The following is an 18,699-nucleotide window of genomic DNA, read 5'->3' as shown; positions in this document are numbered from 1 at the left end:
GTATTTATGGACATGTATATTTGTAATTTCTTATACAATCCTATTGAAGATTCTTCTTTAATGCTTTTTTTAAGATAAAAACTTAACGTATCTATCTTGTAGTTCCAATGTTGCAATAAATTAAAGAAAATTATACAATATCTTGATTTCTTCGTTACAGACTTCCTCAGTTTTTTAAATAATCAACTCATCATCGAATCTTTATCCTTTTAAAAATAATGGCGCATACATATGTGCATGTACACATAGAATTAATCTTTTTTGAACCAAACGTAATTCTATATAAACAATAAATATTATATAGACAATGGACATATTTATAAAAGGATTCCATATATCCATTGTTTGTAATGCATATTAATATGTTTTTGAATAAATCATAAATAATGAATATTCTTGTAAATAATGAAATCCTTCCTTAAATACACGAATGTATTTATCATACAATTTATTAATTTTCAATAGAAACGAGACGACATGTATAAAAACAGAAGATCTCTAAATAAATAAATCCAAAACAGTAATAAACCGAATAATAAGTTAACTTCTCGTGTTTACAGGTTCGGAGCACCAAGAAAATCGTCTTCTTCAAACCGCAAAGAATTGATTCTCGATCCACGTGCGTGATCCACAGATCGAGGGAGGTAGCTTCCCTCTGCTCTTCGAAACACACAGAGGCGCGCACTGCGCGCGTCGGTGTAGGCGTCGCGACGCCTCGCGCCGACGTAGTTCTCGCAACCAATCTCCCTCTCTCTTTATCTCTATCTTTATCCTTCTTCACCCTTGGTTCTCTCCTCTCCATCCGTGTTTCCCCGGCGCCCGTTAAATCCAGCACGTGGCATCAAAGGGAAGATATACGGCGGGGTGGTCGCCTGTTCCCGGCCAAACGGCGACGACCCTCGCTCGTCGTCGCTTCTACTCGCGCGCGATTTCGAGAATCCGCTCGGACGGAAGACACGAGTCGATCGCTGCCGCTACCTGTCAGCCTGCTTTCCGCGCCACAAGACGGACCCCCGCCAAGGGGAGAGACAGGAATTATTCAACGACCGCGCGACGCGCCAGCAACTTCTGTCGTGTTCCTCTGTCGCGTGAATTTGTCATGTCGCGGTGAAACAGTCAAGATATATCGCCGATAGACACGAATTTTTTGTGTATCTTCCGGACGCTATGCTCGGGAGAACCGCAACGGGCTACAGTGGTTGATGGTGGTAGCTTGGATCGAATTATGGAACCATCCTCGTCGGGTGAGTTTCAGATTTTTCTTCCTTTTGCATTTTCATACGAGTTTTATTCGATTCTTTTGAAACTATGATGTTATAAGACGATTTTTGGAAAATGGGTCTTTCGTTTCTCTTTATGTTGGAGGATAGAATAAGTTACACACAACTGGTATGTCGTTGCCTGGCTCAGGGAAGAAGATCATTTTTTCGATAATTTCTTTATAATTTTTTTTTACAAGTCCTTTAGAATCTCTTTGAAATTTTTTTAGCGAATTAAACAGTACCTCGACGTTTATTGTTATTAAATTGAAGGATAATTCATTTGAATGGTTAATATAATAGTTTCTAGCATGACATATGTTTGTAAGTTCAGGATTAATCTTAATACTATCCAAATTTTGATTTCGTAATGCTTCTGTTAATAGAATTTATAATTTTGTCGCAATAACAATGTAGATTTTATCTCTTTTTACGACGATTGAGAAGAAAGTAAATGAGTGATTTAAATTATGTATTCTGTCTTTGTATTACGTGATTGACTCTAAATGGGTTAAAATTATAGTCAGAATGCTTTAGGTCGTTTAATATTATTCGAGTATGGAATCTGTCGTATTTCAATCATTAAACTATAAAATATATTACTTTCGGATTTATCAGAGGATCTGTCAAGAAGATTCTCTTTACATTATGTACAATATGTTCAATATGGAAGATATTCTTTCTGTTATTTTTCTGGGAAATTCTGGTACGAACGTCGAATTTGATTGAGTCTAAAATCGATAATCGGATCCGGACGTACCGGATGTTCAGGATGATCAAAGGGATCGACGCGTTTTTCGGACAGCTGACATCTTCTTTCTTGAGAAAACCGCAGCAACGTGAAATAGTTCTCAGTTGAGTTGCACGATTCTTTCCAAGCTTCGACTTTTTTTATTTTAGGACGCGCTACGAAATAGATCGACGTGATCCGATGAACGCGAATCTTGTTTGTGTGGCTACGACAATAGAAATATAACCTTGTTTATGTGTAGAGTGTAACGATCTTTTTACACACTTCTTTTTGCTTTTCTTTTATAAAAAGAAAAGAATTTTTTATATAAAATTTGGGAGAGAAGGTTTACTTTATAAAATTAAATATTTGTGTACAATTAGAGATTTTATTAATCGATGTATTATATTATTCCAAAGAAATGATTGTTTTCTTTATTATTCCTTTTTGATTTATCTAGTAAATTAATCAGTGACGTGATAACATTGTTACTAATCTTTCTCTTTGAGAGTAATCGGCTTTAATGGTTATTATGATACTCGTCAGAATGTTTCTGCATTACGGTTGTTTGTAAACTCAGTTAATCTTCGTAATGCCACTGAAACTTTTTACTTTGTAATGCTTCCTGGAATTTATAATCTTGTCTCCGTGACAACATAGATTCTATTTCTCTCGCAGAGGAAATTGAAAAAGAAATTCATCTGTACATTCTATCTTGTTCCGCGATTCCTTTCTAACTTTTTATATTTTTTATTCGCCATTGTACGATGTTTTCCTAGCTTATTCGTGTATCGTTATCTTTCATACTTGCTAATTTATTACATGTCTGTTTGAACAATGTTAAGCGATGACTTTAATTCTCTTTTCTTTCTATTGTCCTTCCTCTATTATTTACGATTGATCAGATACGTTTTTTGCTTATAAATTTTCTTTTCTATTATCAAGGCCATGACACTGAAATCTTCTCTCCTTCTTTCATACATTCTTAACGTCCATTTATATTCATGCAAATTCTCTTTTTTTTATCTTTTTACCTAAAAATGCAGTAAACGAGTAATTTTATCTCGTTTTAACTTTCTTTATTTCTTCTATTCATCTCTTTTCTTTCTCTATATTATCTTCTATATTGAAGGAAATAAGGAAATAGTAACAGTAAATAATAGATTAAAATACACAACGCCAATTTATAACAAAAATCACTAATATTTCAAAACATACAAAAATTTTCCAACTAAGTTTCCATTAGATTTAAACATTAGATTCAGCTAGAATCAAACATACGATAAACACTTATTATTCACGTTATAGTACCACATCAGAATAATTTACTTATAATTCTCAATGAGAATTGATTGTAAAATTCTTCCAAATAAAAAAAAAAGAAGTTTCTACAACTTTTCGACTCGTTGTCATCGTGTTTTACAACATACAACACTTACAACTAATAACATCAAAATTTACAAACGATATCTTCAAATTCAATAATTCATTAATCTTACTAAAACGTTACACGTACGAAAGAGCTTAATAATCCCCTTCACTCATTTCATTCTACTACATCGTCCATACATTTTCTCCACTTCTTCTACCATTTATACTTCACATTCCAACGAACAATACGGCTAATCCTCTACAAAGGAATGTCCGCGCGCAAGAGCGTGCAAACAAATAAACTCACCACCTCCGCGTCGAAGCCTTCGATTTAAACGTTCTCTGGTAAATCGCTTCGTTGACCGGACGGTCCGTCGATCGGTCACGACGTCCACGATTCACGTCTCTTTGGCGAGGTGTCGAGAAAATCCTCGACGGTAGATCGATTCGTTTCGAAGAGCGTTTCCGCGGCGATGGAAATGAGTTTACGAAGGCAGGCAGACAAAATCGATGTACACCGCGTTAATAATACATACAAGCAAGGTCTACAACCTTTCGCGAACCAGCCTCGATGTAAAGACGTTCGCCTCTTCTTCCTTCCGTCCGAGCTTTTTCCTCTTTTTTTTCGCCTTCCACGATTACGTATCACAGGGGACGTTGCAGCAATCGAAACTTTACGCCCGCAGAAGTCAAGACTCGTTTGGTTTACATTTCAATTCTGCACGGTCCGGTGCATCCCTCTGGCTATTCATCTCTGACCGGATTAGAAATTTTGATTTCTCCAAAGATTTTGCAAAGAATTCACTTCTTGTTCCGGAGGAAATTAACAGTTTTGGAGGAATCTTAGGACAATGAGAACAGCTGTTATGGGGGAGTATGGAATGATAAGTGGGACGAGGGACATCGCTCTGAATTTCTTGATATTTGACTTGTTTTTGATGTTTAATTTTCGTTATTTAATGTTTAGTTTTGGGCAAACTTTGAAGTATGCAGGGGAAATGTTATGCAGAATCATAGATAGATGGAAAGTTGTATCTTCTGAATTTGTTGTATTTTTGATATTTTATTTTTTATTAATTTTTAGTTAAATGTAAGAAGCTATTATGCTGAGTGTTTTGTAATTTCATTCCTTTTTTTTAAATTTATTAGTTGAAGGTTTCATCTTTTATCATCAGTGATTGGAATTGTGAAAATGATTTAATTTGCTTAAAATGTTTGTTGTGTTTTTAAGCAAATAATATTATTCCATATAAGGTGGATCATAAAGAGAAACATCAAGGTTTCAGAAATTCTTTATTTCATATGATCGATCGAACCAAATTTTATTTCAAAGTTTTTTCGAAAATGTACAATAAATATCTTTAATAACTCGATACAAAAAATGCTGTATGGAAATTAAAATTTCACTGCGAGCGCAAGTGATAAAACATAGAAAACAATCGATGGCCAGACAACACGTTAATATTAAATATTTGACGTAGTTAAGACTTCGGATCAATAACTAGTTTTAAGTTAATTCTTGTTTTAGTTCTTTTTGCACAAAGGTAGGAAATAAGTACGTCGCAGCTAGTCGTTTTGCAATTTTTACTTTAATCACATACTAATTAACTACTCGTTGCCTTAATATTAATTATGAAATAAGACGTATCAAAATCTCGGTCGTTTTACTACTAAGCCGAACACTATAATTAAAGTACTTAAATGTCGCACACATTTTTTTTTTTTATTTGGAAGAATTTTACAATCAATTCTCATTGAGAATTATAAATAAATTATTCTGGCGTAGTACTGTAACGTGAATAATAAGTGATTATCGTATGAATGTCGCACACATATATACGACGTAGTAATCCTGAGAATAATTCTACGTTAAAACGTAAGAGCATAAAGTTTAAAATAAAAAGGATTCTACGACAAATAAATTCTATCATGTTCTATATTCAACATTAGTTAAAATTCGTTTAGATCTTATTTTCAGAACAGATTTTTCAAAGTAAAAAATTTATCTGCCTGGAAACTTGCACGCCACTATATCGTTATTCCGATACTAAGTAGTCCGTTCATACTATCCGATTATTAATTCGGATTATTATAATTATTATAATTATTAATTCTTAGTTTTCAAACCAAAGCCAGAAACTATATAAATTTCAATCCTACAATAAACAGAGTACCGGTTATACAGTGTTAAGTAAGTGATCTTACGTAACTGTAATTACAGTGATTTGGATCGAACTTGGAAGATCAATGGATAACTCGACGCTTGTTTCGTTTTCGAGTTTCATCTACGATTATTTGACGCGAGATTCTATTTTTAACCGACTTATAGTCACGTATGCCCGTAGATACGCCGTGTCCCACCGTTAGATGATCGGAGTACGCGCTCGTATTTCTCGCGAATAGGAAGAGCCAAGGATAGAGAAGGTATGGAAGGCAGAATTCCGTGGAATGTGATTATACTTGGTTCGTTTACGAAAATTAGGTGCAGCTAAGTATTTACGTGTGAGCGACTGAATGCTTCGCTTTATGGTTCAGTTTATCGAGCATTGTCGGCAGTTGAATTTACATCGAGAAACGGATCCGAGATTTTCCTTGTTATCTATAGCGACTACAGTGACCACTATCAACATGTTCGTGTCCGTTGCCACGGTTATTTTTATTATCAACACGAGCCATTCAAAACATTTCAATCTTTATTTTAGCTCCGCTGGAATATATTCGCGACATTTCGCATACATTTCTTTTTTAATGTGAGCTAATCTCCGTGAGTTTGGTTATTTTATTAGGTATATAAATTAATTTTGTAATATTTTTATAATGCTAAATTTATCACCGATGTGACGTCATTATGAAAACTAACAAGTTCTGAGCTTCCTGCTTAACTATAGTTCCATTTTTATCGATACAATGAGCTATCTGAACTATTGGATAATAATTTTAAAATTGAAAAAGATTTATATAATTTAATGCCATTCGGTGTAGATATAAAGTCGAATAATTGTTATTTTCACATTTACTTTCTCTATTACGCTGCTCTTCGATATTCTAATAATTTTGGTAATTAAATAATTTAAATTTGAAAGAAACACTATCAAAAAATATTGATTATTTTTCTTTGACAGGGCTTTGTGATTCTCTTTCTAGTAAATAATTGTTGTTTCCAAGCTTCGAGTTGATAGCATAGAAAATGGTAGGATACTGGGAAACTGTAACGAACGTATTGAACGTGAAAAGTTATTAAACCTCGTGTGTCTATATTTTGGCTATCGAAAAATTTGGTATCGAATAAAGAGATATGGCTAGATGGAAGAAAGAAGACAAAGTTACATCCGGTAAAATCGAACGCTATTAGGGTGTCAAATTCAATTTTGCATTGGTTTTTATTTCCATCAGATCTCTATTCAAGCGTAAGGTCGAAGTCAATTAACTGTTCTAATTTGTTTTATGCTATACTGTCTCTTCGATATCAGAACAAATATTCTGTTTTATTTCATTCCAGAAGAAGCTAAAATTCCCATTCAAAGCAATCGTTCCTCCATTTCAAAATGATCCCTTATAATTATCTTTAATTACATTTCAGAGTCCATCCATCGTCAATATGGATTAAAAAATTATATTTTACAATTCTATTGTACAATTCTATAGTGGACAGATTGCCTAAGAAATATCGGGTGAACTATAAACAATGTTGTGAGAAAGCCTAAGTGCCGACAGGCCGAAAGGGTTGGGAAACTTCAATGGTCCAAGTCTAGAATGCGTCGTCGAATAGTTACACGGAAAAAGGCCTGCGTGATCATGATCGCGGACGGTTATCAAACATGTACGTGGCGGGGGTATGAAAAAAGACAAAAAGGAATTAATCGGTAATCGTTAACTAAGAGTCGAACTGTGGGGAGTCGAGAGTTGAGTAGCCGAGTTGTTCTGAGTTGTAAGTTATTAGTTGTATGTTGTGAATTACCCATTTAGTTATCTTAGTTATAGCACATTACTATATTTTTAATTCATGTTAAATAACGATAGATCCATCTATCAATAAACTTATCATTTAGGATAGAAATCATTGGAAACCTTAATTTCTAATATTTCTGAATAAATAAAATCCTATACTATATAATTACGAAGCAATTGAATTATCCTTCACCTAAATCTGTACCTCGACAATTTGATCGAAATGAATACCTTTATTCTGGAACACTTTGTACATTTCCAGCTGACTATTTGATATTTATTCATAGCATTGTTATTGATATTCAACAAAAAGGTACAACGCGTAAGAGATTGAAGTAGAGAAGGTACAATCCCTTGTTTGTATGACTAATAACATTCGTGACATGGTAAATTTTATCTCGCACCAAGTCAAAAATCGAAAATTCATGTTTGTTTTGTTTCGTTTGCTCTTCGCGAAGGAAATAAATTGCACGAAGAAAGCGTGATGGAAAAACAGCAACGTGGTTCCTCGGTAAAAAATGAAAATATAAAAATGTCTGATAGTAGAGCGAGTAACGTGGTTCGTCATAGAATTATCGACGTTGCATTCTTCCACTTCGCAATATAAAATTCCTTCAGAAAAGCGGTGTTACGCGATACCAGACGCGATACGCCTGTTCTGTTGTCTCCAAGACGAATATCGAACGGCGGAAACGCTCGTAAACTTCAGATAGAATAGTCGCGACCAGTAATTCACGGTCGTCGGGCGAAAAACTTTGTAACAGGAAGCGAATTTCTTATTTCGTTGTTTGCTCGGTATAGTAGATGCACCAAAATAAATATTTTAATAACTTTTAATAAATTTAAGACTAATAAACCGCGTTTCTCTATCACCCAAGTATATTTCTGAGTTTAAAGAAAATAGGTTTGAAAGAATAATAATTTGTTTGTTATAATATACGTGATTGCTCGTTTAAATTTTACATAGTTACATATAGTTCTTTTTCTTATAACGAAACAATTAGTTGGTGGGCATTGATCGATTTTTTCGTTAATGGAATTACACTTTCATTTTACATCTAATTGGATTTTCATTTCATAGGCTACGGTAACTGATAAGAATCTCAATTGAATTTGTCGCTTGCCCCGTACGTCAAGTACGACGAATAATAGTACCTTATATACCTTATATCTTCGTAATCATTACCATGTTTCTTACCGTTTCTAACTATCACATAGTAGAGTAGGTACTAAAGTACATACATATGTATCTCTTCGAATATTCTCTTTAATGGACAGATGTAACTGCTCTCGATACCTTCATTTTCATCCCATTGTGCCTATTTTAGTATTCAATTTCACACTCATGTTTGAAAAAAAGAGTTCCATAAACTCTTGAAATTTAATTCAACGTGTGTGAAACTTTTCTCCCCATTTGCCTTTCTGTTTATCGTATAACCCTTGGCTAGCACACTAATAAGTTTTTAATTTTCCATGAATGCATAAAAGTCTATACTTTAGTTATAATAGAAGACGAATATAACGTATTACAAATTATAGTTAGTGTTACGATGAAGTTTTTAATTAAAAATAAAGATCACCCCCAAAAAATGTGCAAATCTCCTGACTGAGCAGGTTTTGTTATAAATGAAATTATAATGTACGATTAAATAAAATCCAGAAAAGCTATTTAAAATGTTAGACAGAATCAAGTTAAGCCAAATAATTGTGCTTAAATGATTCATTTTCTTCCTTGAAATATTCTTCTATCTCTAACTATCGTGAAGATAGAGTTCCATCCAATTACACAAACCACCTTGTATTTATCACTTTACCAATGCAAAACATCCATTTCACCAGTTATCCCTCCGGATCTCCAGAGAGATCTGAAAAATCAATTATTCACGTTGTGTAACCTTGGAAGAACCATTCGCCCGATTCAAGAAGGCAACTCACCCTTTTCCTCGAGGTCAACCATTAAATAGAGGGAGACGAGCAAAGACCCTGTTGAAACAAGTTTTTCGACTCATTAAACCCCGACGCGGTTCGTGCACCAAACAGGCTAACAAACCAGGTACACTGCTTGTTTATCTCATGTAGAAGGGTGGAACGATCGTAAACGAGTCACAACGACGCGTATCTACGAACCGTAAGAAAGCTTCCTGACGGAAGAACGCACGCTGGATAGAACGAAATGGAAGGGTTATTCTGTGTACACCGAGAGGCGAGTTGGCTCGGATACAGAGCAAACTACTTGGCCAGACAGTCGGGCACCTTATTCCCGATAAGAGAGGACGTGGACGTCTGCTGAGACCGATAGTCGCGCCAGATACGCTTGGAATTCCTCTTCGTTCTTGCGGCCGTTAGCAGTGCACGTTTCCTGTCTGCTCTGGCTTAAGACGAATCTGGAGGTCGCTGAACGAAATTATCAGAGATGATGAACGACATCGTCGATCGACTGACTTTAATTGGTCGTTTGAGAGTCGAACAATTACATGTCTCGTTAACAATGCAATACATTTGCATTACAATTTTTTTTCCAGTCAGTTTAGATATTAGATTATCGAATTTTTGTCTTTTAATATCGCAGTTATGAAAGGGAATAGAAAGGAGCAAGAATTTACGTAATATCTTTTCCATCACTAGGGTTTCTTCGACCTAGGTGAAATATTTTCGTTATTTTTCATAGTATGAAATAGCTTCTTAAGACAAAATTGTACTATACGAAAGAACATATGAAATATAAGAAGATGTGAAATTCCAACACTTGGAATGGCCGTTTGAACTTCGTTATCTTCATCTGTGGGAAGAGAAAGCCTCAACACTTGAAGTGGTGCCATAAACTAGATATATCGTTTAGCGACGGCATTACCTGGTATTTCCTGATATTCTTTGTATAATCGTCGATATGGATGTACGTTGAAGCGAAAGTACGCGAGTTCGGCATTTCCGAATTTACAGCACGTGCTGTAAACGCCACTGGCCTGAACTCGTCCGTAGAATTTTCTCACAGAAACTTGTTTAATGTTATTGTATTGTGACGTCAATGGTGTAACAATTGCATCGCGACGTTGAAATTTGCTAACTTTATTATTAATGGTGATAATAATACAACAAAACAAACAGTAATAAATAATGTAATTAAAGTCCCATAATGTAAAAACGATATAATAATTGTCCAATGAAAGGGATTTGTATTATCCGTTCTGATTGCTTGCGTGAATTTAACTGACTCTTTAAAGACAATGCCTCCAGTTTCATATTGTGTATGTATTTACCAAATGTCAAGCTGGACAAATTGTAAAGTACAAATTAAATAATAAATAAAAAAAGAATGTATATGCACGGAGACAGGTGGTTATCCGCGCTACCATGGCTCCAAAGACAGTTATGCCTAGATGTCTGTGCTACAAGTACGAAGCTGGCAACCTTTCACTGACTTTCATTCTTTCTGCGCAAAGCGTTGGCGGCACCGAAATTGAAATCACTTTCATGTCAAACCGTTGGCCACACCGACCGTTCTTTTCTTTATGAAATCTCGAGGTCAATTTTTTAAAAATATTATAATACATCGGATGACCAAGGATTATCTCAAGTCATAACTCTTTTACATTTATTATAAATACTAATTAATTAAGTCCTAGTGCGTTAAATTTCGTAACGTTTAATAGCACTTTCGCTGTAACTGCAGAGAAGCTATCTCCTCTCCGAGTTCGATAATTTTGAAATATGCTGTGGAGCTCAACATATTCGCAGAAAACTGTCGCTGCCACTATAATAAATAATTTTGTCTATAAATGTTCATCCGTGGTAGCATATGCGTCAGTAGTATGCGCGGTACGGCGCGCAGGTAAAATAACTCGAACGTAATTCTTATCTTCTGTTATAATTTGTATATGTAGGTTTGGGTTAGCTGTCATGTTATCCGGTCGTCGCATCGCGCCTGTTAGACGACCGGTAACGGCGACCAGCACTGATGCATACAAAATCTCTCATACGACTATAAAAATGTTATACTGAGAAAATAAAATGTAAGGCTTAAAGAGATAAAACTTGATATCAACCTTTTCAATCTAATAATAAGTGTCTGGAGACTTTCGAGCTAGGCTGTACTTACACATTTCGTGCAGTTCACGGTTTACCAATTCACACGAATAATTCATTAACAACCCGACCAAATATCAATCAGCATCTCTCGCACGAATCAATACGTGTTCTTGATCACCTCTATTACCGTAGCTATCGTGTAACACATTTACATGTATCCTTAATCAGATCACGATGGAATTGTAATCGTAAATCAAGCTACCCTCTCTTCCTCCCTCACTTTTTTCATCTTCTCTATTCTCATCGATCTATCAGACACCAATGACACGAGGGTTAAGGGTTGTTCCGGAATATAGGTGATAGCCCGTAGAGAACTCATAAGGGTCTTATGCTCAATTTACCCGTTGGCTGAGGGTGAACGATGTATATAATCTAACTTCGTCGGACCCACGTTCAGGACTTCGCCCAAAACACGTTCAAGGGATTTATCTGGACTTAGGGATGGACTGTGTTTATTGTCGTCTGGAATCTGTTTCTTGGATTCGTGATATCGGTCAATTTACATCGATGAAAAAGTCATGAGAAATTTCGTTCAAAATTTCGCATAGTTCGTGGATACTTCTGAGTGAATGGTGAGGTTTTCTTCAAGATTGGCAGGCGATTTGCTCAAATTATAAATCGATGTCACGGAGGTTCTAACAACTTTCTAGAAATTTCAATATCTGTACAAAAAATGTTGGCTAAACATAGATCGTACGAAAAATGTTAATGAAATTTTAATCCGCTATAAAAATACGTAATTTCAGTAATTTTATGTTATACCGTAAAATTGAATTATATTTAACAATATTCATTTGAACGTGTATTTTGTGCATTCTTGCATTATCCTCCATGTTTTCACTCGTACATAAAAATCCGTCCTCTAATGATCATTATATTTTCGATATTTTATGTTATCTCTATATGCGATACGTACTTTTGCATCTTTCACTTTTCTGGAATCCTGCGATAATACTGTTATCGTTGTATAATATTGCATCTCCATAAAAATCGGGGACAATTTCGACGACGGCGAGAGCGTTCCCGGTTGTTGCTTGTTTTGCCAACTTCTCAGCGACTTATTTGTTCTCCTTGCTACCCATTAAATTTCGAGGTTTCGCCACGAAATCATCAACCCTCCTCCGCATCCTTGTATACTTGCGTGCTCTTAAAGTATACAATTAGACGATCATACGCGGAAACGTGTCAAGGCTGCCTTGTAAAAGGTTCGCACACGGAACAAGCCCCTCTGCTGCGTCTAATGACCAGCTACGTCGACTTTGTATATTTCCACGAACGCTAATGCATTAGTTTGCTCGGCAAATATTTAGAAGCGATTCGCGATCACGCCGATCTCGATTGCCGTTTCCGCCTTTTTGACGCTGAGCACTCGATCGAGCTCGAGATTTATAGCCGCCAAGCGAATTGCGTATTTGTAAAGGAAATATCGATGCAACGTTGTTAACGATCGTTGTTTACTATTGGGCTTTGTAGTGCATTAGCTTTTCATCGTCTCTTTTTGTTTTTCTATCTCTCTATTGTTTTGGCTTGTTTCATCGAATCGAGTATACTATCGGTTAAAAGGTTTAGGTGTTATATATGATACCTCTAAGGCTATGGGCGCACTAGCGACAAAACTGTCGCTTTAGCTGTTATACGTATATGGCGTTATAAGAATAAAAAGAAATTGAACTTTTGACTGATGTGAACGAGAGCATAACGCTATATATGTATAACAGCTAAAGCGACAGTTTTGTCGCTAGTGCGCGCATGGCCTAAGGAGAAATACTGAATTGGCATGAAATATAGAGAAATAGCTCCAATAGGAAAGAAAAGTTACCTTTTAAAATATTAGATTTATAGATCTACCTTAAGACTTAAATGAAAGCGAATCAAGTTAAGTTTCAATAGGAATTACGTGGATTTGCTTATTTATGAGTTTACTTGAATCAGTAGTTTAAAAGATAAATTTCTTCGTAATCATCATCGACTTGATTAATATATAATATATAAAAAATGTCACATCAATCGATTTCTTATCACAACTTACGATGATTATATTATAGATTAACCATGATTTTTTCTGCACGTGATTTGTTTTATTACAACGATGCAAGTAAAAGAAATATTTTTTACTAATTAATTATTATTAAACTAATATTTATTCGGTAAGATGTTTGTACCAGTTAAGTTTAATACCTAGTTGAATAATTAACGAGCTAATGTATTTTCAGGCGCAGCTCCCCTTTTCCTTTGATTGTCATGAAAGATTAGATGTTACAATGCTTAGACCCTTATAAAATTACAGCGTTACGTTTCCAACGTGTCGCGTCGTGTATAGTTTGTTCCACTGAATTTAGTATGCGAGTAAAGAAAGCCGCTGCTTTAGTAAAATACGTGAATATATAATTATTTTATTATATAAAGCATGGTTCGAAAATTCTCTTCTTAGGAACTGGACGATAGTCTCAAAAAATTTGATTCTGTTAAACAAAATATTTTCAAAGAATAAGAAACATTTGCGGAAAAGATTTTCAATTAATTAGATATAATCGAAGCGACGCAACATATCTATCAGTAGCAGCGAAGGTCTTAAACAACAAAGACCTATTGTTAAATTATTCGCTTAAAGCTTTAAACTTTGTAAAAGTTCATCATGTCGTTTCAGAATCACTTTTATTCATTTTGTGCATCTTACTGAATCTTCGAAGCAATACTACCAATTTCTACCTTCGATCGATATATTGGACCTTGTTTACGAAATCCGTCATAGAAGTTGCAATTTCATGTGTTCTCCGAGTATCCTATCTAGTATTGTATCGTTTATATATATATAAGTATACTTCATTTTTCTTCATATTGGACAATGCTTTAGTTTCCAATACTCAGGTCTTTTAAAGATGATAGGAGCTCCAACTTATAAAGGCTCGTATTGCATTTTAAGTAAATAAGCAATGCTTATTGCAATTCATAATTATTATAATATTTATAAAAACGTTATTGATATAAATTATTTTATTATTGTATATTACATTATTGTAAAATATCATGTTTTAATAATATCTATTAGATCATTATTTACATATGAATTATACTTAAACGTTCCAAATATTCGTTTCTGAATATAAATTTCGAAGCTTGTCATAGAAGAAAAATGTTCAGATGTTTCGTTGGCAACCAACTTCAGTAAAAGTCTGTGACGTACGAATGCTATTTAACTGACACGCCTAGTAATTACCATTCATTAAACTTGAATCCTTTTATCAATTTCGTTGATTGAAGAGGAACTATCCATATCAATCAATTCTTCCAGCATTGTACTCGATAAGTGACTCTTTCCCTCAGATTAAATTTTCAAATTACCCTTTCTAAAGACGATATTTTTAATTCCGCTCTCAATTGCAGCTCTGATATATGAAATTTTGTTGCGAACTCAAACAACTCGCGAACAGCTAATTTTAACTTTAACCCATGTAATTAAAAAAAAGTTACGGGATAAGGATTTATTGTTCCGCTATAAAATCTACACTGACCTGTTCCCGCTATACCCGTGTTACGAGATATGAAAATTTTCAAATATCTAAAATGAATTGAGAAATACATTTATCGCTGTCTATTATAGTTTTGGAGATATAATTATGTAATTGTTTGTATTTAATAAGTTATTATTTTAACGTTCTTTCCTATTATAAGCAAATGAACTTACTTGGTTACAAGAAACTAAGGATCTCAGATGCTTCAACGATGTACAATTTTAATACGCTCACGTCCCACGGCTTTCAAGCAAACACAACATTCTTAATAATAGTGCAGACGTGAAAATCCATACCACTCGATTTATTCCGTGCTCCCCAGCAATTCATCCAATAAAGTCTGCATCAAGAAAATCTAAGGCACGTCGTAATAATATATCGTAGTAATATATTCAAATATATAAGAAAAGTCATAAAATTATGAAAACAAATGGCAATCTGTTATCTCTTTCTTAAAATTATTTATAATCGAACTTTTGTTCTATGATATCGTCCCACCCTTTATATTTCACGCCAGTATACCCGTTCTTCATTGCTCCAGTAAGAACAACTTCGCGATAAAACGGAGGTTCTGAATGTGCCTCAGTTTCGAAATGAAGTTCCACCACTGTCAATAACAGTGTTATGCTTCGAAAGGGAACACGCTGTAGACCGTAGCAAGCGTGTCAAGGTCGCATTGAAGAATCTACAAAGACTATGAAGAGACTGTTCGTTCGATTGCTTTAGCCAGGTGCATTGATTCCATCCGAATACGCGCCATGATCACGATCGTTGACTCGGTGCCAGGTCCACGTTTTTTTTTTTTTGTTTTTATTATTTAATTTTTATTTTACAATTTGTCCAGCTGGACATTTGGTAAATTGGTCTACGTTGACCGGCTATTTCGTATAAGAACTAACGCGTTCCACCAGTTATTTTATGGAGAAATGAACAAACGTTTGCGCAGAGAAACACGAGTTTACTCGTGATCGGTCAAAAATGTGACGACGTCACATTTTTATGCATCTACTGATGCAATGGATATGAATATGTATGATTTCACTGTGATAGATGGGAATTTCCAATACAATGAATATATATGTCTTTCTAAAGATGTAATCCAAGGATAAAATTCTATTTTCTACAATTCGTTTACAAGCCGTATTCATATCATAGGTATATTAAATATGTATACTAAACGAGAGATTTATAGCTTTATTCACATTACTATTCATAAGTAGCATTATAGTCGATTTTTAGTAACAATATTTAAATCTCAGTAAAAGATACAAACACGAATAAACGATACGTTAATAATAATTAGAAGAAATATTACCACCTTTTCATAAATTTAACACAATGTAAATTTGAATTATTAAAAAACATTAAGGAACATTAACAAATATTAAGAAACGCTAATAACGATATATTGTATTATTTACACATGGCGTTATCGTGAGCGTACAACCATCCACAGTCCTGTCATTAGAAACACAAATCTTCCAAGTCTTACACTTTCATCTTAAATATCATTATGCATAACGCTGTCGTTAATATTTATTTCCCATTAAAAGTTAAAGGTACATATTTGTTCTACCTAGTAACAAAAATGCAGATCTTGCAAAGTCTCAATAGCATCGTATTGCTCGTTTACATCAAGCCTAAATCAAGTCAGTAAGTCACAGAGGGGAAGAAGTTACCCTGCTGACTCCTAGTGTCCTTATCTGAACGTGCCAGGTTCGACGGAACTGGGACATGCAATGAAATCGATACATCAAGTCGTTGTCCAGTTTCAATTCGGCATTCGAATCGATAGCAGTGATCAGGTCGAGAGAACCTGTTCTTAAAGTCATTTAGAGACCACGGACCAACCGAATACGTGAACGAGAAGGTCCGTGCATGGAACACGGACAGACGCATGCTTTCAGCATAATCAAACGTGGCGGTATAGCTTAGATTCTTCACCGCTCTATGATGACCATCGAACATTCAATTCCGCTGTTTCCAAGATTCGGGTTTTTCTTTCTTACAATTAGATGCAGAAAAATATTCGTTAATTCTCAATGATAATATATACAAGGGAATAAGATAATCTCACTTTTTTAATTGCAATAATGAAAATATGAATTTGCAGAAAAATTCGCAATCTAATAACGATACATTTACAAAGGTAAAAATGTTTAACATCAATAATATTAATATTATTACCTGTTCAACTACTGTAGCTACTTGTCGTAATCGCTTACATCGATGCGTTTAGAAAATATCCAATCACAAGAGTCAGAGTCACGATCAGGATGCAGGCTATATATGCGACAAAATGAACGCACAAATTATAAATAAACTGTCTTAGCCATAAATTTTCGATTCTTATACAGCTCTTATTATCATCACCATCGTGATCTTCTTTCTCATCACTTCTTCCATCCTCGAGGCTGCTATCTACGGTGAAATATACTTAAACTACTTTCTCGATAGTTTAGGCAAGTTATGTTTCCTATTTGTTTCGTGAAACGAATAGGAACAGAACTTTGTAAAACAGATCTTTTCCGTAGTCGTCAATTTTTCCCCCTAATTTCGACAATACTCTTTTCGAGTAAAAACCACCTGTAATTACCCTTGTACTTTTAATCACCGATAATCGATGCTTCTTTTCTCCATCTTTCTTTTGTTTCTAAACCTTCTTTTTCCACTTTAAACGATGCTCTTTTGTATTCTTTGTTTTCATTGCTTTTTTATCTGTTTCAGTTATAAAAATTTACATCGTGTCATTTCACAGCTAAAATTGAAACATCTTTCGATCTTTCACGCGGAAGTATGCTAATAGTTTGCTAAACTATGCTAATAGTTTTGTGTAGAAAATGAAAAAAGCGCGTAGTATAACATTGAATATCTTCGTTGATAACGTTGAAATTTCGTAAAAAAAAAAAAAGTAAACGAGAAAAAAGTATTTTCACTAATACATGCACTTCTTGAGATACTATCATTCTGTCCTGAAAAGTCTTTTCATACAACAAAAAACAAGATATTTTGGACGATACCAATTAGCTAGCCCACCCTGTACATCTGGTATAAGCTTATCACGAAATATCTTTCATCAAAATAAAAAATTCGATCAAAATTATAACAATGACCTGACGTTGAACGCTCGCCAAACGAAACTTTTCGTTTCTTTCCAGCGTCGCTACTTTTAAGCTTCTCCTCTTCTCGTTTGGTTCCTTTATCCGCGATGCTTTCTCTCGCGTCTCCTTCTGTAACATAGTTACGACAATTTTATTAATCTGACGCTTCTGCTTTTTATTACGTTAAGAATCGGTGGTGGACAAAACTAAAGAGCTCTTCCTGTTTCTCTTTCTTGTATCAAACGAAAAATTCGTTATAGGGAAACTGTAAAACATCAGCAGATTTTTCTGAACGAACAAACAAAATGTTTTTCTGCGGACATTTTTGAAAAGACGTTTCCTTGGGTTATTTCATTCTTTTATTTTTCACGGAAGATAAAAGCTTGTGTAGCAAAATACAACCTTTGTCTATCTTCAGTAAAATAAAAGTATACTTTAATGTTTATAACTTTTGTTCCATGTTTTGCAATCTTTTTCGACAGTACATTCGTCATATTGCAACGATGTAGGAAAATAGTTGATATTTGGTAATAATAATAAAACGATATCCAAAGATTTGTTTGTTAATTTGTTCAAATGTATATAAAATATTTGTGGATGAAAAATATAAATCGAAATTTACAGTTTAAACTTCAATATTTGTTATTTAGAATTTTTATTTATCAAATGATTATTATTAATTTTTCTTCATG

At 34.4% G+C, this 18,699-nt stretch overlaps 2 protein-coding genes across 5 annotated transcripts in view; one reads left to right on the top strand and one right to left on the bottom strand.

The window, feature by feature from the left end:
• The first annotated feature begins 820 nt into the window (after positions 1 to 820).
• Positions 821 to 18,699, top strand: part of LOC126916692 (beta-3 adrenergic receptor-like) — a 77,055-nt gene continuing 59,176 nt past the window's right edge. For both annotated transcript variants that reach the window (XM_050722736.1, XM_050722737.1), the window contains exon 1: positions 821 to 1,244. The gene's annotated coding sequence lies outside the window, so the exon portion shown is untranslated. The remainder of the gene's footprint in view (positions 1,245 to 18,699) is intronic.
• Positions 17,094 to 18,699, bottom strand: part of LOC126916698 (uncharacterized) — a 64,625-nt gene continuing 63,019 nt past the window's right edge. For all 3 annotated transcript variants that reach the window (XR_007710708.1, XR_007710707.1, XM_050722750.1), the window contains exons 3-4: positions 18,020 to 18,136; positions 17,094 to 17,327 (exon numbers count right to left, since the gene is read on the bottom strand). Coding sequence is in view for 1 of the 3 variants with exons in the window: in XM_050722750.1 (XP_050578707.1) it covers positions 17,256 to 17,327; positions 18,020 to 18,136 (189 nt within the window). In the remaining 2 variants the exon portion in view is untranslated. The remainder of the gene's footprint in view (positions 17,328 to 18,019; positions 18,137 to 18,699) is intronic.

This window comes from Bombus affinis, chromosome 5 (genome assembly GCF_024516045.1).
Source record: "Bombus affinis isolate iyBomAffi1 chromosome 5, iyBomAffi1.2, whole genome shotgun sequence".
Lineage (NCBI taxonomy): Eukaryota > Metazoa > Arthropoda > Insecta > Hymenoptera > Apidae > Bombus > Bombus affinis.
The sequence above is the reverse complement of the archived record's forward strand: the minus strand, read 5'-3'. Positions and strand labels throughout refer to the sequence as shown.